The sequence below is a fragment of the Dermacentor silvarum genome, chromosome 3, assembly GCF_013339745.2.
Source record: "Dermacentor silvarum isolate Dsil-2018 chromosome 3, BIME_Dsil_1.4, whole genome shotgun sequence".
Lineage (NCBI taxonomy): Eukaryota > Metazoa > Arthropoda > Arachnida > Ixodida > Ixodidae > Dermacentor > Dermacentor silvarum.
In genome coordinates, this window is record NC_051156.1 from 7,505,835 (window position 1) to 7,527,205 (window position 21,371).

Genomic DNA, 21,371 nt, shown 5'->3' on the forward strand with positions numbered 1-21,371 from the left:
GGACAGTGGCCGGAACGCGTGATTTGTGTTTATGAGTTCTGATCTTGTTTTCCTTTGTTATATGTGAAACGACCCAAAACACTCATTCTGCACTTCCTCGCTTCTCCAGCATCGGGTTGATCGAATGAAAGGTACGAACGTCGGTTTTATTTTTATACCACGATCGAGCTACGCAGTCAGTGTGGGGAAAGATTAAGCACCAGATTTTAACGTAGCATGGCGGCACGTCATGTGTTTAGGTGTAACCTAATTGGCGAAATTGTGAAAGCTAAGAACAGCAGCGATGACATTCAAACTATCTTCAAAATATATTACGTCCGATATACTCAACACCATAAAAATTGTGTACAAAAAAGAAAACTAACTTTTCTTGTGCAACACGTCCATATCTCACGCCTAAACGCAAGTTGCTTGCGCTATGAAGGAACGAATTTTTGCTTTGACTGAAAGGGGAGGGGGTCACACAGACATGTCTGCGCCATTACGACTGCATTTCTCCTAACTTATGCCCCATTGCCTTACTGAAAAGTTCCGTATGTATACTAATAAATTCGGTATGTTTTCCGTACGATTCTTATGAATATTGCGCGGAATTTATACGGAATCCATGTGGTTTCCATAATAATTTTACCGAAACATACGGAGTTATTGGAGTGGCATACGGCATGTTTCAATAGAGATGGAGATGTTTCAATATTATAAGTAATCTCTGCACGTGTCCTGTGTCGTATATGTGGGCAAGTTTGTAGACAATGAGCAGGCACTTGACTCAGCAGAGATACCAGCTGTCATGGAGGAATTGCGCCATCAAGAATGGACAATTGCATGCGGGAATATCTCGGGAAATATCTACAAACATTCTGCAGCTACCTTCTTTCTCACAAGAAAAGTAGAAATTACATTATCAAGAATGGGGTGGTGAGAACAGCATTGACTATTATTTTTTTCATCTGCGACATTTCAATTAAACGCATTGCCCATACTTCAACTAAAGCATTCGTTATATTGTTGCTTGCAAACCTTTTCGGTATTTCATCACTGCTCCTTGCGTACAGTGCACCGAAAGCGAACTGGTTCTCAGTGAAGCCTATAAGGGCCTGCATTTTACTCAGCTGATCTACATCATCCTTAGCTTTTTGCATGCCACACGCAAAAGGTGTGAATTGCACACCGTGTGAATTACATCCCGTGTGAATTACACGTCGCCTAAATAGCAAGAGTTGCTCGAGGGTTAAGGCTTCTGTCTTTGAGAGAACGAAGTCATATTACGGGTGCTTGATGCACTCTCACCAAGAAAATCGCAGTAAATGCTGTGACTGACTCAATGTTAAGGAATAATGGCGCATAAGATCGTGAGGCTTATAGCGCATGAAAAGCAAGGACGAATGAAGAGGTGACACACACAGGCGCTAACTTGCAACAATATTTATTTCGAGCAAAACAGTTGTATATATGTGTGGGTCCCTTTGCTCGCAATAAATATTGTTGCAAGTTAGCGCCTGTGTGTGTCACCTCTTCATTCGTCCTTTGTCTTTTCATGCGATATAAGCTCACGATGTCATACCAACAAGCCCAAATCACTGCCTTACAGCGCATAAGATGTCTTCCATCTATAAGCATAGCACACAGCTTCGTGAAAGACTGGTGCCGGTTCTAAGGTGTTTTGTGAAACTACCGCAAGGAATTCTTTCGTTGAGTTAGGCTACATTCAGGTGGGTGGCAGCTTCAAAGAGGAAGTGTGGCATTTGGTTAATCATCGTTCTTTGGAGATAGCTATGAGAAACGCATTGCAATAACAATGTTTGTTTGTTCTTTCACAACTGCTGAGGTCATGTGCTCCCTTCTGTCACGCTTCCTGTTTTGTTCGCTCAAGAAAAACTCACATCATGTCAAACAACTTGTAAAAAGGAAACTAGAAACGCACAGTACCGCAATTCTCTGGCTGACTCCATTCGCCGTACTAATGAAAAAAATGCATATGTTGCTTTATTTTAGCAGGCCTCTCTCAGAGCAGATTATTTAGAGTTATAGAGCAATTTTCAGAACATACCGACCATAAGTTAAAATAAGCAGATTTTTGCGTAACTCGTGTCAGTCGTCACTTTCTCTCTGCATGAAACAAGTTGTCATTAATAATCAGATCACAAAATTAAGTACTATCAGAAGCATGTGCTACCTGACAATTATAAATATAATGCGAAAATTGTTCGTTAGTCCTGGTAAAAAAAGTTTTAGCTTTGGAGTGTTACGTGCCCAAACCACAACCCGATTTTGAAACATGCCGTAGTCGAGGACTCCGTCGTTATTCCGATTGCTTTTATTTTTAACATACACCCAATGTGCAATAAACAAGCGCCATTCCATTCCGGATCCATCGGAAATCAGCCGCCGAGCACGGGCTTTGATCCCCCGACCGACCTTATGCTTAGCAGCTCAATGACATAGCCACTAAGACACCACGATGAGTGGGGCTTCATGTTCCTCTCTTGATTTGCAATGAAGCAGCGAGAATGTTTCCTTAACTGCCTGCGTTTTCACAGCTCAGGAGCTCAAGCACAATGTGACAAATGAAGACGTCTGTTCTTCAACCACAGCTGCTAGTCCTCAGGAAGCCAGCCACACAAATGCAGATATCCTCCATCAACCCCAAGGAGGACAACCAAATGTCAATTTTCATGAGGTGCACTACTCTGCGAGCCGCAACCGCCACAGTCTCCGAAGCGGCCAAGCCGTTCCCGCTCTCCACAACTGTGCTAGCGTGATGCCAGCACCAGCACTCGCGTAACCTGCCTGCGCATAAGGTTTGTGTGTGGTTGGCCGCATCAGTGGTCAACTACCGGAGCACGGGCGTAGCGAAGCAGTGTTTTGCCACAAAGCCAATCAATGCAGGCAGCCTCCGAAACTGTACTGGTTGGATCACTCAGGAGAACAATGTTTAATTACACAATTTTATGACAGCTTATTTTTGTGAGCTATTCTCCCTCCTTTCGAACTAGTGTGATAGGAAACAAGAAAAAAAATTACGGTCAGTGAAATGACGTGTGAGAACCTCTCATCTTGGATATTGAATGTACGGTGATGCGACCGGGTGCAGTGTTTTTTAGCGTAAGCTCGAGCGTATTCACTTTGATCTATTCCGCAGTGAGTTAGTTATTCGGTGAAAAACAAGTGACAACAACTACAGTGAGTTTCGTGACAATGAGCTGTCTTGTTTACTCGAGTCAGTGAGCAGTTAACAATTTCAGGCATGTTACGTCATGGTGTCTCTTGTGATTTGATTGCGCCCCGTTAACGCTTAATCATGTGTTTGTGTCAGTGTTCTTGTGCTACCAGGAGCAAACCCACTCGCTTCATGCACATCGGGAGTTTCAAAATTTGAATGAGCTGACTGCGGCATAAGAATAAGGACCGTGAACATAAGTGACCCTTTATGGAGTATGGCTGTAAAATTTTAAAGACATTAAGACTCTCCAAGACATTACACCTGCTCATTGCTTTCGCGACCTTCGGCTCAACAAGGAAGGAAGAAGACGGAATGCGTACATATCGTTTCTGCTAACACAAAGATGTCAGTGGACGTGTGCGGCTAATATTAAATAACAGTTCTATTTTTTATAACTTGCAATGCTATAGATGTGTCATATTGCCTTAATCTGTTGCTCTGGACGACATGTTCAGCGAGCATGGTCAGCAATATTTCTATCTCTTTTTCGAAAACGACAGCACTTATGCTCTTATATAGAATGCTAATTGATTCCAAACTTTAAGTATGGTTCAAGCAAAGGTACATCAATGTTGATTAAAAAGGAGTTTTGCATGAGCAACGTGAAGCTACTTCGGGCATTCAAGTAATTAGGAATCGGATAGAGGAACGTAATTTCCAATGCAGTTCTCATTTCTTCCCTACAATCTATGACAAGCGTGTTGTATATTGCGAACTGAGGCGTATGCAACCCGCACTTCAGCAGATCAGTACCTACGGACAGAATGAAACACTGGGAGTACTAACGTGGCAACTCAAGCGAAAAACATCGCAGTGCAGCATTGGTAATACGTTTTTTGCGTGCATGAGTTCTTGTCGTTTGGATGCGTTGGGCCAGTTCTGGTGGTGCACGTGCAATAACAGTGAAATTGGGACATCGTGTAGTAAGTACTCTCTTGCTATGGATGTGTAATAAAAACAAGGCATTACATGCCGCAGGGGCATCCAGAATGCTACAACGTTAACGTTATAACTCGCTGTGAACTCTGATTAAACTATACGAGCACTGCTTGCTTCTTTATTTTCTTGACACAGGTGCCGCACGCTGCCGAACATTTTAAAAAATGAGCTGAGTGAACGAAGTGGACATAGAAGACAAAAAAAATCCAAGGACACCTAAGCACTTCCTATGAGTTGTGAATTCAATAGCAATAATGTCCTATTGAACGCCGCTGGGCGGTTCTTCGAGTTATGCCCCAGAAATACAAGAACCTGCTAACGCGCTAAAAAAACTGGACAATCGGACAGTTTCCATGCAGGTGCTGCTGGAACACCGCCCACAACGCTCATCGACCCATAAAGCGGTGAAGGCACTTTTGTGCTTCTTGAGGACGACGGGTTTGTGTCAACGTCTGTGACTATTAGTGCAATAACACATGCGTCAGCGAACTCACCGCTACTTTCCTTCTTTCCTTCCCTCCACTCTCTCCCTGTCGTCTTTGTGTTCCCCTTTCCCATTCCCCCGGTGTAGGGTAGCCAACCGGACGATATTCTGTTTAAGCTCCCTGCCTTCTGCCTTTCTCTTTCCTTCTTCCCAGTGCCGTTCTTTTTACGAATAGATACAAAGGTATTGGCGCCGTAGAAGACCGATCACTGCTCACGACGATTCTAATGAAGCCCTGCCCAGTTCTTTGGATCGACGGTCGGCGGACGCTCACCCACAAATTGCAGGGCTTTCCTCTACACCTCTATGGCTTAATCGGACGGCCCAAGCAAGCGTAGACGCAAGGCCGAACGCGATATTGAACCGTTGTAAAAGAGCAACCACAGGGTTTGCTTCTGGCGCTCGCGGAAACGGGACGGAAATAATTGCCGAGATTCTAGCGACCTGGACGTGGCGTGCGATTTCTTTTTCTGGTTGTCGGCAGACTTTAATATTTCTTTTTATTTGGCTGTCGCAACTACGGTAGTTTGTTTCTATTTCTCTGTAGGAGCTGTATTTCTGTTAATATATAAGAAGTTTGTTGTATACAAGACTTCCTGTAGAAATATTCGTACGGACATAGCCTTCCACAACACAGTATACGGGCGCCACCAGCGATTAGCGTCGTGCGTCGTGTTCATCAGCAGAAACCTAAATCACATAAAATAAACAGAAATACCGTACTAGGGCCCGCACAAGCTTTATGTGCTCAAACTCATTGTGCTTTGCACATTGAAAACGCTACCGACTCGTGCGGAAATGAAATCACCTAGTTACCGTCATTTTCGCGAACTAATTCTCCTCACACCAACGACATGCATTAGAGCTTCGTTACGCTTTCAATCTATGCTCATCATGTGGCGACGAAGAAAATTGTTTTCCGACTACTACCACGACGTTGACTACTTATCAAAGCCCTGTCTCTGCTATAATGTGCAGATGAGAGCTGGACGTTCAAACTACTGCCTACCGGGCAAGATTAACGCTTGAAACTTTGTGCGACGTTCTGCGAGACAGGCAGACACCAAGCGTGCTGACTACTTTGTATACACGCGTAATTCAGAGGTCAGAACAGGAAACCTATTGTAGCCGGCGAAGACGAGGTTGTGCGCACCTATTTTTGCTTGGTTAAATTAAAATTTTCTGCAGGTGTCCGGCGCCGTTCATTTCGAAAATTGCAGTGAACTGGAGGAAGATTTGGACTTATATGACCTTCTGAGTAAAAACCCGGTGTTCTGCTTCTGGTCCACGCCACCATTAAAATAAATGCCGAAACCACTGGGGCTATGCTAGTCCAGGTGCAACCAAATTAGAAAGGCCCATTAAGCTTGAACAAAGACAAATACTCACCAGAACAGTAATTACCCGCGCCTCCAGTGCAGGATTTCCACACTACCTTGCTCATGAGTCTCGGAATAATCCGTGGCCATCAGTACCCAGTGGATGGCCTGACCAAGACGGTTGTCATAATTGCGACGTGGCAGACAGTGCTAAGAATCTCTGGATCCACACAGGCACCACTGGAAACTGAACTTGGCAACGTTTACCAAGCGAACCCGCTCGATTGAGGCTAGCTTATTAGCAGGGCTCTCTGAGGAATTGTCAGGCATTGCGTGCGATATTATTTGCCTTAGTAAGGTTAAAAGAACTAACGGCCACGTCATCTACTACAGAGGTCTTCTAAACAGGAGAGAATACGGGGTAGGCTTTATAGTTCTTAAGGACACAGCAGGCAAGAGTGGAAATTTTCTACCACATTAATGAGGGGGTAGCAGTCGTCATAACAAAAATAAATAGGAGATATACATGGAAGATCCTACAAGCCTGCACTCCAACCTGCAGTAATGATTATGAAGAAATAGAACAGTTTTCTGAAGATGTTGAATGAGCAATAGGAAAGGTGCAAACTTAGTATGCTGTAGTCATGGGTGACTTCAATGGAAAAGTGGGGGAAGAACAGGCTTAAGCTCCTCGTGATTGTGTCTGTAGATCACGTGACAGCAGCTATGATCATACCTTAGAATTTCTATTCAACTGATGAGAATTCACTCTTTTTTCTTATTGGTCGCATATCAGTGATGAGCGTAAATGAATGCTGTTTCTCAATTTTCTAACGTAAAAAAGACGCGGGCTGTTGAAATCGCAGAGTATTCGATACTTCAACTAATAAAAATACTAAAAAATATATTCTTAGCCCAGGAACACACACAATTTCAGCCCGATACGAGCCTGCGCGTTCCTTTGGCCATAAAGTATTTACTAAGACGCTCCAAGATTAGACATGATAATATTTCCCAGCAGGATAATCCATTCGGCGCAGTACGAGGTGCACAATCTATTATCTTTGAAATACACTGATGGCTTTCGTGCAAGGCCAAAATGAGCCATAATAACGGCTGTGATTCCGGCGCTTGAATCACAGCCGCGTGACAGTTGGAACTGCGGCAGAGCCTTGTGCCAACAGCCTTCATATAATAACAGCTGTTGGTTATATTAACCGCCAAAATGACTGTCTGCTAATTCTTTTCTCAGCGTAAGCGGTCTTTAGATTACTACTGTCTTTAGAAAGGAGCTTTTCATGTAGACATTCTGAGCCTCATATTCATCATTATAACAAACCTATTTTACGTGCCGGCAAGGCAAAAATATTTTCTAGCGCTTCTAAATCACCCCTTTCTTGCGTAGGCTGACTCCATCTTACGCATGCAAAATTCCTAATTTCATCACACCAGCTCTGTGGTCCGGCGACTGCGCTTCTCTTCTTTTAGCAATAATTCTGTAACCCTAGTCTAACACTTTCATAAAGTCTTTACTAATCACTTTTCACGCAGTGGAAGTAACATAGCAGCATCGCGCGATGCCATTTGCTACGATGCGTGGTCCTTGTGGAAAACCTGCTGATGCGTCATGAAATTTACCCGATCAAAAACGGTGGGATTTGCTGGCGCCTGCAGGCGCCGCCAAGAGATGTCCTCTAATAGGGGCAGCAGCTCATGCATCGTGCTGTGCTTAGATACTCTACCCTTCGTCGTTGCTGTGGACAGCCGAGAGAAGGCTGCAGGGTGCTCCAACGCCATTCAGTCCCGGGGTACCAAGCTCAAAAATTTATTTGGCGTATGCTATGGAAATATAAAAAGGAACTGCTAAGGCATTTTTATCAACTTCTATGTGTGGTTCTTGATGTGCTTTTTCTTTCGTTTGTTGTTTCTTCAAATTACATTTCGGAACAAACACCTGTCTGCACAATTGCAGCTGTGTGGGGGGTTAACGGTGCCCCAAGTAGTTTTAAAGGGTACACCCCCTTACAAATTTTGTAAGTAAAAAATAAAATTACCGCCTCCCTTCCACCCTGTGAAAGTGGACTTACAGGGAAGCTGTTGCCAACGTTACACAAGCGCCACCACCACAAGGCGTCGCACCATCGAAATCAATGTAGCGTCCACGACCTCGTTCGCGCTCTTTGCGCTGGTGCGCGACCGATGCAACAAACAGAGCGCTCACTCATCAAGCACAGATACATCGTGTGCAGAGGTTCGTCAAGCGCGCAAGCAGGTGTGCCAGAGTGCAACATATATATATCCTCATTCTAGTAGACTTTCCGCCTGGCGCAAGGGCGATATTGAACTAATCGATTTCTCAAAGTAAAGTGCGCAACAAAATTTGTAAAGTACGACTTACCGACAACCTGCATACATGATAGCATTGGATTGTAATTTGAACGTAAGAGAAAACATAATTCTGTTATGCGGAAACTCAAAATTCTCCTAGCTCTAGGGACGAAAATTTTCCTTCGTCGACGCGATGGTGTACACGCACGAACGCAGAAAATTTCATCATTTCAGACTGCATAATTTCAGCAGCACTCCGCGTAGCAGATTGTGCGTTAAAGTGAAACAATGTTATCAAAATTTTATAGCTTTAGTCTTTTCGGATCGCTGCGCCGAAAATCACTGCTCGTTATGCTATTGTTTTATCTGTCGCATTCGTCCACGGCTTCTCTGTGCAATGTACGCGCAACAGCTGTTTCAGAGACTAATTATGATATTATAAATGCATACTCATTCCTACCAGCGCAGGCAGAAATGATTGAATGGTTGCAGAGTTTGTCTGCAGAGAGTGCCTTCAAATTGGTGACCGTGCGCAGAAAAAAAAAACGAATTTTGTGTGCCTGTGTCCTACAGGAGTACTCCCTCAGATTTTTGAATGCTCAGACAGCGTTGATTAACGATCGAATAATTCTATATACAAGTTCTTATTTATTCAAAGCTTTTGTTGATAAAGCAGGTACATATATAGTTTAGCCGATCATGTTTCCGCCTTGTCTATACTGTACCCAGGTGAGCATTCTTGAAACGTATGCTGCAGGACGTAAAGGAACTATAGCAATTATACAAACACCGTATCGTTTTTGTATTATTTGAAGGTTCTTAATAATAACGTGACTATGGGAATTCCTTACCACAGATGAATACTCGAAGATTGGGCGAACAAACTTTTCGTATGCAAGCAGCTTTGATTTGGGGATTGATGTACGCGAGCACTTTCTTTAGAATCCCAAATCCTGTTCAGAACTCTTTTTGCAATATGGTCATTGACCTAAAATCTGCTCTGAGCTTATATATATATATATATATATATATATATATATATATGTTTTACGAAACGCCAGTTTCTCACCGTTGATTAATTATTCCGCAAAAGAAGTAGTTTCCGTGTTACAAACATGGCCGTCGTTTTCTTCTCGCAGATCTTCACCTGCCAGGTTGCACACTAAGACATATTTTTATTAAAGCTGATTTTAAAAGAGCATAGTTGCGTAGACTACTCATCTTTTCTTAAAGGAAGGGTTTGTGTGTAAATAATCGTATATTAACGGGAATGTCTTGGGTTATGTCATCAATAAACATTAAGGAGAAAAGAGGCCCAAGCATTGGTTTTTCAAGAGTTCCTGACTTAACCGGTTGCGAATCAAAACATACGTCTTCAATCATTCGATTTCGGAAATAAAGCAGGCCTCAATCCATGACAGCACAGAATATTTTTTCAGGGCAGGTTTAGGTTTTGCTAAAAGTTTTATTAAAAGTTCGGCGTATCTGTTTATGACAGATACGCGATCGAATGCATTTCCAATGTCTAGGAATATCAGATCAGTTTGTAGTTGTGTTACTTGGATCGCTGCAGTATCATGAACAGTTTCCAGTTTTTGTGTAGTTGTATACCTTTTACGAAAGTCGTGTTGCCAGCCGTAATAAAATTGTGCTCGAGTATAATATGTTCCAAATTTTCATGCATGAGTGCCGCAGGGAAATTGGCCTGTAGGATGAAATGATAGATGCGTTGTTTTGTTTTTACTATAGGAATAGTCTTTGCAAATTTCCAATTGCTTGGAAGCGCACCCTGTGGCCATGATTTCCTAAATGTAATGTGCAATAACTGCGAGTTTCATTCGGCCTACCTTAACGAGAAAAGCATTAAAAATGCTGTGAGTGCCAGGCGGATGTTTTGAGATTATTTTAAAAAGGAGAGACAAAATTTCCTCGCTTGATATTATGATGTTACTCATTCGAACAATATCATGAACGCTATTTGAACAGGCCCTCCTACAGCTATTGTAAATTAACATTGAAGAAAAAGCTCGTTAACACATTCAATGATTATCCCTTGGTTAGTAACGATGATTCAATTTGCAGAAATATTAAGGAAGGACTGCTTTCTATCGGAGAAGTGCTGCCAAAATTTCCCGGTGTATAAATAAGGAAGTTTTCCATGGGGATCTCATTAAACATTCATTTGCTTTTTTGATAATGTCTTCCAACTCTACACGCGACGCAGACTTTATGCATGTGATTCAGAGTCAGAGTCAGAAGTGATTTTATTTGGGCATTGAATGAATTACAAAATATGTGTATACAGAAGGAGGTCCCATAGTCGGAGACTGAATCGGGACCTGCTACAGTAGTTAATGTAGCAAAATTAATTAAAGCAGCAAACAGCAGTAACGAAAACAAAATAATATGGATCGCAGACAAAACAAAGAATTTGAAAAGAAAAAAAAGAACAGCAAAAAAACAGCAATAATTATACAGGATAAGAAGCGAAAGGTAATTCAACACATATAAGCAGTTGTCGGATGGTTACAGGGTGAAAAGTAGTAAAAATAAAAAACAAAAACAAAAAGAAGTTGCATCTATTTTCAACAATGTAAAACAACCCCTGATGAGATGTTTCATCGATAAAAGGTTGTGAACAGCTTGGTATGATAGGGAGCGGGACAACAAAAGGAAGTAAAAAGAAGTAACCACAATTACGCAGAATATGATATGGATGTGAGGAAAGTCTTCATTTCTTTTTTGAAGTTGCCAGTTGATTGTGAGGTTTTGATTGGCGGTGGTATGGTATTCCAGAGACCTATTCCGGTGAAATAGGCCGCTTGTTTGCCGTAGCTGGTATCAACTGAAGGTAAAACGTGCAAACCTAGTCAAGTTAGTATTCGCTAGGCTAGATTCAGGGATGATGAACAGAGGAAGCTCATTGCTGATTTGCTTGAACAACAGTATACCTAGCTTGAAAGTGTTATCGACCGTTAGGATGTTGTTGGCTTGTAGGAGTGCTTTCGCGTTACTGCGATAAGGACTGCGGGTAAGTATTCTATTGGATTGATTTTGTATAGGTTGAAGGGAGACAAGGTGGCTGCTGTGGGTATTGCCCCAAGATGTGATACAGTAATTAATATGGGAATGAATAAAAGCGTAGTATAACGAAAGTAATGTGGGCTGGGCAAATATACCACGGTATTGAATTAAAACACGTATGCCGTATGCCATTTTTTTTCGCAGGTAAGCAACATGCGAGTGAAATTTCAAGTGACGATCTAATTTAATTCCCAAAAAAGTACCCTCTTCATCTGCTTCAATTGCAAATTGATCTAGAAATACTGGCGGGATATAAATAGTCCATAAACACACATGGATTCTAAGGATTTGTTTTCTTACCTTCTTCGCCTTTTGTCCCAAGCTTACAATTGATTTAGTAATCTATGGGCTTACATTTCTGATAATTGTTATTTTTTTGTACGGACTCATGCACACCATAATACAGGGCTCTTTAAGAACACCAAAGACCCTGAACAGTACACGTGCTGATTCAGACAGTGTGGTGTGTCCAGAAAATTTTCAGCTCAAGATGTCTAGTATTTCGACGCCCTTGGCCCGTAAGAAGAGATAGGCCATGCGTTCCTCCCTCTAGCTTCTAGTCAGTTTGTTATTCATAATGTTCAAACAGCCCAATTTATGATCCGAAATTCTATAAAACCCGTGAGTTTGAGACACATGGCTAAGCATGCTATTACTAACAAGTAAAAGATGGAAGGTGGAAACCATGACATTCAGGATGTGGGTGGGTTGATTAACTAGTAGAGTTAAATAATCTAACAGCATAATATCAATTAAATATTTTGCTGTATTTGTATGTCAGTTCAGGAAAATCTGTATTGAAGGGATATAACCAACGCAGCGTGACAATATGTTGCAAGAATAACCACCGAAGGCAATCAAAAGCTCACTAAGCTTATCAAAAATGTTTTAATCTGTGTTCGTGGTCGGTAAAATCCGCCAACTATAAAATTTAGGTCCCCTGAGAACACCTTCACGAAGTCTCACTTGACACTGTGTGTATGGGCTGATCTTTCCCGTCAGAAAGCTTCCTTAAAAATTCGATTTTTTGCCCAAAAGGGTGGAACTGCGACTTTTTATGTGCTATCGGCTGTGATAGCACATAAGTGGACAGCTATACGAACTAACGATAGTAGTTTTGGCTGCCGTGTAAACGTGTAAACAAAGGAATACTAACTAAATTAACAAGCATGGTATCACGCGTGCACAAGCAAACATGAACACATCTCACTCGATGACGGTGTAAATTCGCTGTCAAACAACTAGAGTGAGGAAGCGCGGCCGCTCCAGCTAGCGGATTGACCTTCATGCTGCCTCTCACGTCAACGCGAACTAAGCCGTTAAAGCACAGCTCACGGCGGACTGTGTCCCCGTCGCAGATGGCTTTCAAGATATCATGGCCGGGGCGTGCTGTATGCTGTAGTTGCTAGTGAGAGCGTGTGACGTTGACCCCCGATCACTGGCTCAACCTCTCACGCATTCACTCATACATACAGCGTACAGCGCGCGCCAACGATTTTGCCCCCCTTGAACTTTATACGGAACCTCACAGCGACACCGATGGCAGAAATGCGCCTCGAGTGTCTATATAAGTGATATCACAATAAAATGATTGCTAGTCCAAGTTTTCTAGAATCTCTCGCCACTAATGTAGGGGTGCAGCCAGGTTACCGTAAGTATTAGCGGATGTAGCCGGGTATGTTATATCACGAATGGATAAATTGTCAGTTGTCCCTACAATGCTACGAGAATTAGGAATGAAGCACCGGAAGAAATTTCGATCGTTCTTTTCGGACCATTTCCATGGACTTCCCTAGTAGGCGGCGCACGCGCAGGGGCCGTCCCACGTTGCACTTCTTCGATAGGTATTAACCTATTGTCAATCCTACTCTTATCGTGAGGCTTAGGCTAGGACTTAGGCTCAGAAATTCATTGTATGGTCAGTCTAATTTTTCTTCCGCTCGTAAAACATGATACATTACTTGTGCAGCCACCAGGGTATAGGGAGCTACGTACAGAGCTCTTACTATAATAACGTTCCTCGTCATTCTAAAACATGATACCCTTTGCCCCCTCAGGCCTTGCAAATCTAGATCTAATTAACTAGGAGAGCATGCACTGGTACTTATTTATCAGCAAAATAATCAGCTGCCTATAAACCGCCTCTGTTAAAACGAAGCTTTCTTTGCCTCTTCTCCCTACTTTGCGTGTGCTTGCTACCGGCTGCAGCTAGCTTTTTAATTATACAACAATTTCGGCCTCCGGGTATTGGCCACTTGGCATCCATACGAATATACCCCTTGGGGAGTTGGTTATGGGCCAAGGGGTATATTCTTATTGTATGATTTCTGTAACTAGGCGTGTGCCGTTTAATTTGGTTTCAAATAAACGGTGCAATGTGTGTGCTAATTGGCATGCTCCTTGGTACATGTTTCCGAATGTACAAATTAGGCACGGGGTATGTGTAACCAGCCATGTGCCGCTGGGCGTGTTTCCGAATACGCAACTTGGACTACTGTGTAAGTGCAACTGGGTAGGCACCAGCTAGACAAGTAGAACAAGAGACAAGAACGGAGGACCTCGGCAACAAAAGTAAATAGTATAAAAGTACATCAACGAAATGAAATTAAATAATCGCGTGCGCTGAGCTAGAAGCGTTGAACTGTAGATCACTGAAGAAGTCAGCCACACAAAAAAAAATTAAGTCGGCAACAAAGAAGGCAAGAAGGCTGCGGCATCGGAAGCAGCCGGGCGTCAACAATTATAGTCGACAAAATGTCCCCAAAGCGTTCATCCAGAAAGAAGCGTTGAGCTACTAGAAAGGAAATAGAAAATGTGAAGTTTTAACATTTTAGTAAAAATTAAAGAAAGCATCGCTTATCACCAATTCCTACATATGCACGACGTCCATCAATTTTTAACTACATTTAAAAATAAAATTGTGTGCTTTGCGCTGACCTTTCATTCTTCAAGTGAAATTGTCTTATAGTCTGAAGAAGACATTAAAATGTACCATTTCTGAACCTCATATCTACGACTGCCAGCTACAAATTTTGATATCACTTAGGAGCCTTAAGAAACCAAAAGGCACATTGCCATATTCTTTTTTGTTATTTCTTGTTTTGCTAATATACTTAAGTAACGTAAAACTGCCCCTTTTCTACTGACGAGAAGTTTGTATAATCAATGCTTACCTTGGCTGCTATTTTGTCGGCAAAACACTGTTTACAATACGCCGGCACTGCATTAAGGCTTCCTCGACTATTCTCTTTTACCTATTGCGAAGAATGGAAAGCTTGTGTACAGGTAAGGCCGGTTATTCTTAAATAATAAGAATGGAAACAATCCCAACAATAAGAACAACAAAAACAAATAATGAAAATAGAAATCCCTGTAAGTTCAATTCCTAAATCGCAAAACGCTAACCGCACAAGTCTATAGACGACGAAGAAACTAATTATAAAGAGGGATCCTCACCTCCATGGGTCCTCCTCTAGCTTCTGTAAAACTTTTTTTTTTTAATATATGGTTTTTTAGGAGATGTTGGCGCCTTTAATTGGCGCCGGCTACTCCTTTTCACATAGAGGTATGAAAAAAAAGAAAGAAAGAATGAACCTACACGCATTAAAATTAAATGTCAAATCCAAATCACAATAACACAAAGTCCAGTCACATAAGGGCACTAATACCACACTAATACTGAAAGTTCAGTCACGAAGGCGCATAAAGTTAAACACAAAATCCAGTCACATAAGTATACTAATGTCACACTAAAACTGAAAGTCCACTCAGAAAAAGGGCACACAAAGTTCAGTCACATAGCTGCACTAAAGTAAACACAAAGTCCGGTCACGTAATTATACTAAAATCACGGCACATAAGATAGCATGGATTCGATTTAAAGGAAACTACATGAACCCAGGTACGAATTGACCATAGAGTGAGTTTATCACATGTAAACACTCTTTTCAATAGTTTCCGAGAATATTGCTCGCTTCTAGAAATCTTTGGAGGGCCATTAACGCTCGTCTTTGCAACGAATATGTTGGCCAAGGACCTAATATCTTCCTGAGGCTGAAGGGCCTGTGGTCTAATGTCTCTAAATAACGTGCTAAACGTTGTCTGTGTGTATCGTGTCGCGGACATTCTAACAGAAGATGCTGCACATCCTCATCCGCGTGGCCACAAGTACATTCCGGACTATCAGCTCTTGAAATTTTTGTAGAAAATGTTTTGTGTACGCGGTACCGAGCCGCAGACGGTGAATGAGTGTTTCGAAGGCTCTGGTTGCATTTAATGTGGACGGGATTTTGAATTGAAGTGCAGGGTCAATGTGAACTAAATGTGAAGATTTCGAGTTCTGATCAAACCATGTCGCTTTGCAACCACGGACTGAGATCTGTCTTAGTATGTGCCGCAATTCTCCTTGCGTTAAAGGGAGACCGTGTGTGTCGGTATTAATATGCGCTTGTCTAGCAGCCATGTCTGCTGCAACATTCCCATGGGATATTGCAGTGCCCTGGTATCCATTGGAACAGTATTGTGCGGGATTTTTCACTTGCCTTTGTGAGCTCCTTTAGTGTCTCATAAACTAACGCCATATTTTGGGAATTGCTGATGCCACCACTGAAGTGACGACAAAGCTGCTTGTGAGTCACAAAGGATGACCCATTGGTTCCCTTTTTGCGTTGAATTTATGTATCGTAACACAGACAATATAGCAAAAAGCTCTGCTGTAGTTGATGATGTCATGTGAGAAAGTTTAAACGTCTGTATTCGGTTCCATTCTGGAATGACAAAGGCAGCTGTAGAAGAATTTGGTTGACAAGAACCGTCTGTATACGCTTGAATATATCCAGGGTAGCGAAAGTATATCTGGTACAGCGCCAGTTGTTGGGCTGCTAGCATAAACATGTCTCGTTTGCGAATAATTCCGTCAACCGAAAGTTCAATTTTTGGGGCGACAAAGTCGCCATGGAGGGTAGGAAATATCTGAGATCCAAAATTCGTTGTGTGGTAGTAGATTATTTTGCACCTGAATCACAGTATTGATGTTCGCCCTGTCTCTCTCAATAAGTGTAATTGCTAGTGGGTGCCTTTTGTGCTGCACTGAAACAGCGAAAGTAGTGTCGACAGGTTTCAACCGTCCTCATAATTGGGAATGGAGGATGACGTGCCTCTGCAATTACTAAGGAACTTGAGGTTGCTCGGGGAACACCTAAGCATACTCTAAGGCTCCTAGCTATTAACCGTTGAAGTCGCTCTTCAGATGAACGGGAGATTCCATGCAGAACAGGTGAAGAATAAGCTATTTTTTGCTTTATAAGTGCATTATGCACTTTCAGTAGAGAAGAAACCGACCCTCCCCATGTCGTGCCTGCTACGCGGCGAAGAACATTTATTGTTGAGTTTATTTGTTCTTCGAGTGCTTTAATGTGAGCATTCCAAGAAAGTTGTCTGTCTAGTATAACCCCCAGAAATTTGTGTTGTTTTACTATGTCTAAACGTTGCCCCTTAAGGCACAGCTGAAAGTCTTTTAGGCATCCTCTGGTAAATGGTAGCACAGCCGTCTTACAGTAAGACAGCTCCATTCCTCTTTCTTTAAGAATTTGTCCACAATGTTTAGCCTTCCTGCAAAGTTGATTGAACAAGGCTAGCGCATGAACCAGAGGCCCAAATACAAACATCATCCGCATATATAGAATAGTGTAGTGCAGGTGGAAGTCTCCGTGGTAAATCCGCCATTACACAATTAAAGAGAAACGGGCTTAAGACACTGCCTTGTGGGACTCCTTGAATAAGATCATGAGAGGAACTTTTTCCTTCGCTTGTTGGAATAAATATTGATCTGCCATTCAAGAAGTTGGATATCCATCGCCGCTTCTTTGGGGCGACCACCACCCCTACGGTGTTATGCCGAGCAAGGATGCGAGTGGTGCTCACCGATGTGCTCGATCTGTCGTGCCACGTGCAGCGAGTCCTCCCAGAGGCGGGCCTGCAGGCACTTGTGCAGGGTGACCGCGTGCAGCAGCGCCGAGAAGCCGCACGCGGGACTGCGAAGCACCAGCAGCGACACCAGCGCTGCCAAACACGACGCGTCGTTATTGCACCGCCCTATATACTCCAAACAATCCAACTCGAGCAGCCTTATGGAAAAACATGCTCTGACTGCTTAAATGGTTGTGCAGTTTTTATGCCTTCTCACTTTCTTTCCTCCTCCTTATTCGAGTCATTTTTCTCGGTCCTAATCTATCGGCTCTACTGGAAGCACTGCAAAACGCACGGTTTTCACGCTGAAGCAGTGCATGCGTGAGCGTTGGAATTATTATGTCACACTATAACATCAACGAACGTGTCGGCTTGTGAAAGTAGGAATCGAGCGCTACCCTTTCAGGCTTAACAGCTGCGCAGTGAAGATGCCTAAACAGGTAGTGGTCGCGTGCTGTCTCCTTGGCCAACAGTTTTCGAGCCATAGCGCCGAACTGTGACCATACCCCGTACTGCGGAGTTCTCTCGCACTCTTGGCGCTTCGTGACCAACGGAGCTTCTCAATCACTGGCGCCTCGAAGGTTTCAGAAACCTGCGAGCTCAGTCATGGTCGCGCTCACGTTCGCAGTGGCTTTGAAGGTCTTCGGAAAGGCTCTACACGTTTGCTTACAGCACGAAAATATCGGGTGTAGCTGTTTCACGGCTACTGTTCCTCTTTCCAGTGATGAAACCGTGCATTTCTACGATGCGGGTTAAACCGCGTTGCAAGACAGTGGGTCACAGTTAAGCGTAGACTTGAAGTGATCAAACAGGGGCTGAACAAGTGATGTCGTTGGCACAAGCGTTTCGACAAGTGGAGTTGTCGACGTTAGGGCGAACACTAGTTCCACTTGTCGAAACTTTGCCTTCAAGCGACATCTCTAGTTCGAGCCAGGCTGTTGATGCATTTAAGCATCGTTGGTGTGACGTCATCAACTTCCTCCAAGCGCCACACACTGTAAAACGGCGTCGCAAAGCACTCGATACGGCAAGGCTGTATCTCGAAAGAACATAAAGGAATGACCCGTAATAAATCTATATTATGCGTTCCATCGAAAGCTGCATCGAGTGCAGAAGGCTACTTCAAGAGCCATCGAAGGGAATGTTTTAGCTATATTGATAGACTGTACTTATCGACTAGTATAAGCAGGCGGCTCTCACAGTGAGCTGAATATTTTGGCAGAGCCAATATTTTTGGTTCAGCCTCGATTGACATAGGGTACATTGCAATCTATCTCTAAGTACGAGAAAATGACCCGAAGCAACATGCACTGATGTTATGCTTGCGAGGGCACGGTATCTAAATTCGAGAGAGTGATCCTTAGCTTTCATTTTTAAAGCGAAGCGTCCTTTGCGAACTCTTCCGGCCTTTGCTGAAGGTGGCTGTTGCTGCTGTCTTGTGGGATAGCTCACACTCAAAAAATAAAGATTACGCATATACAACGTGCATGTTGAGATATATGTGAAGCGAATCAGTCGTGAAGCGGTCAATTAAATGCTACAAAACCGTTCGTATTCAGCACCGCATTCTGCAGCCTAGCGATCACGTGCCTGCCAGGCAAGACGTGGTGACCCCCGCCACGCGACCCACGCGAGCGTGGATTACGCTGCCTCCAGGGTCGGCCCTGTTTTCGTTACATCCCCATCTACAGGATCGGTAACCTTTGCTGTAGCGCGTGCATGCGTGCATGCCAGTTTCCATTAGGCGCGGGTGAAACGAGCGAATAATAACCAACCGCGCCAACTTTTCCTTCTCTCTCCGCCATATACACCTCCTCTCACCATTCCTCCCTCGACAAACATCGGACATCAACGCATTCGTCCTTGTGACATTACGAGGTCTCATAGTGTGCATCTGCGTCAACTGATGCTTGCAGATGCGTCGAGGTGGCTCATCGGCTATGACGTTGCGGTGCTAAGCACGAGGTCGCGTTTCGATCGCGGCGAATTGCAAGGACGCCCGGGTACCGTGCATTGGGTGCGCGTCAAATAAGCCCAGGAGGTCAAAATAATTGCGGAGTCTCCCACAACGGCGTGCCTCGTAGTAATCAGATCGTGGTTTGGCATGTAAAACCGCGAATTTAATTATTTCAAGTTTTTGAACCACTGCTTCCGTTTCGGCATAGATTGCCAATGGCTGCGTAAGCATTGCATGACATTACGAGCTACATAATATGACGACGATAAAGGCACTTGTAAGTATCGCACTTACCTTTTATGGTATTTATCACTTCGGGAACGCTTCGCTTGACAGAAATTGCAACATGCAGCGTTGAATCTGCATAACGTTTTTCATTCACAATCAGAACTTTTGAAAGAGTATTCTTCTAATGTTAACTTGTATATTGTCTCTCTTCAGTGCCGTGTCGTCTACTTTAACCAACCTTTGTACCGTGAACGAGGCTTCCAGACTGTTCCCGAAGCCCCAGTTTGATTTGGGATAATGGTCAGCAAAATGGCCAGCAACATTTATCTTCACGCAACTTACAACGTTGGCTGACTACATTTGTCTTTATATGACTTATCCAAGTGTACAAGATGAAAAATTGCAGACTTCGCATTATCGTACCCGAGAGCTGCGGCGCCAGACGGGGTCCGCTGACTTTGCATACTATGATTTCTTTTCCTGATACGCTGGCCAAAGGCATCATCGCTCCTCATTTAATCCGCGCCCGTGACTTCGCGTGAGGACCGACCTCAATTCACGTACAGAAGGCACGCCTTTCGAGATTATACCAATGAGAATTCGAGAGAAACAGAAAGACAGATATATTTATTAAATTCCTAGTGGTTGCGGCGTCCACTCTCGACTGCAGACACACGCACTGTCACGTGGTCAGAGAGACGCACCTCAGTATCCACCAGACCCACGAAGGAAGGAAACAATTAGGCGAGAACTCAGAGCCACTTGTTGGGCCGATACCGAAGGGAGAAAGCGAATAGAACGGCTTCACGGAGAGTTCGCTTGCCAAGGCTGGTGGCGGGACGTAATGCTCCCTCCAAGTTCATTTCCTTCCTCCGTGGTGTAGTGAGCACCGGATCTGGGCGCCACTGGGTGTCGTCGTCGCATAGCGGAGCACTCACCTCTGGCGAGCCTCAGCGCCACGACCACGATGCGCGGGATGTCCTGAGCCAGCGACGGGTCAGCCACGGTCATGCAGCCCAGCATGGCCTGCAGAAGGCTGAAGACACCGGACGAGTGAGACGGCGTGTATACAGGAAGAAAACACTCGGGCGTCTTCACGAAAGCTTGATTGTACTCTGAAGATTTGTCAATTACCTGATTAACGACACATTGATCTACTGTAGAATACTATTCCTGGAGACAGCCTGTCCTCTCGTTGATTGAAGTCAAGTATTGCGCTGATTCTATTGAAAATTATCTTGAATATTTTATACAATACTAAAAGCAAGCTAATGGGCCTATAATTCCTCAATTCTTTAACGTCTTCTTTCTGATGAGGTAATACAATATGGGCATTCTTCAAGCTCTCTGGTACATTTGAAGTCAGTGAGGCCCTGCGTATAGAGGGCCGCAAGCTTTTATGATATGATCTTTGATTAAATCGACTGTTATTCCATCTTCTCTTGCCGTTTTTCCCGGGGACAAGTCTTGCAAGGTTCTTCTAAAAGACGAGTATCATATTTTTGCCGCGTGCACACTGTGCTGAATTTTTGCCGTGCTTTGTAATCTTGATCGCCGTGTGAATTTAGCATACCACGATCGATTTGAGCTCAATAAAGTTATTGGTGCGTGCGTGCGTAAGTGTGTGCGTGCGTGCGTGCTCTCTTTCTTTCTGGGGTTTTACGTGCCAAAACCAGTTCTGATTATGAGGCACGCCGTAGTGGATGGCTCCGGATTAATTTTGACCACCAGGGGTTCTTTAACGTGCACTACAACGCAAGCACACGGGCGTTTTTGCATTTAGCCACCGCGCGCGCGCGCGTGTGGGTGTGTGTGAGTGTGCGTGCGTGCGTCTGCGAGCGT

At 43.6% G+C, this 21,371-nt stretch overlaps 1 protein-coding gene across 1 annotated transcript in view; it reads right to left on the minus strand.

The window, feature by feature from the left end:
• The window catches only part of LOC119443713 (probable ATP-dependent DNA helicase HFM1), a 165,996-nt gene that overhangs the window by 79,183 nt on the left and 65,442 nt on the right, over positions 1–21,371 (minus strand). Inside the window, exons 18-19 of the mRNA XM_049664490.1 lie at positions 20,468–20,565; positions 17,300–17,437 (exon numbers count right to left, since the gene is read on the minus strand). Of these exons, the coding sequence (XP_049520447.1) occupies positions 17,300–17,437; positions 20,468–20,565 (236 nt within the window). The remainder of the gene's footprint in view (positions 1–17,299; positions 17,438–20,467; positions 20,566–21,371) is intronic.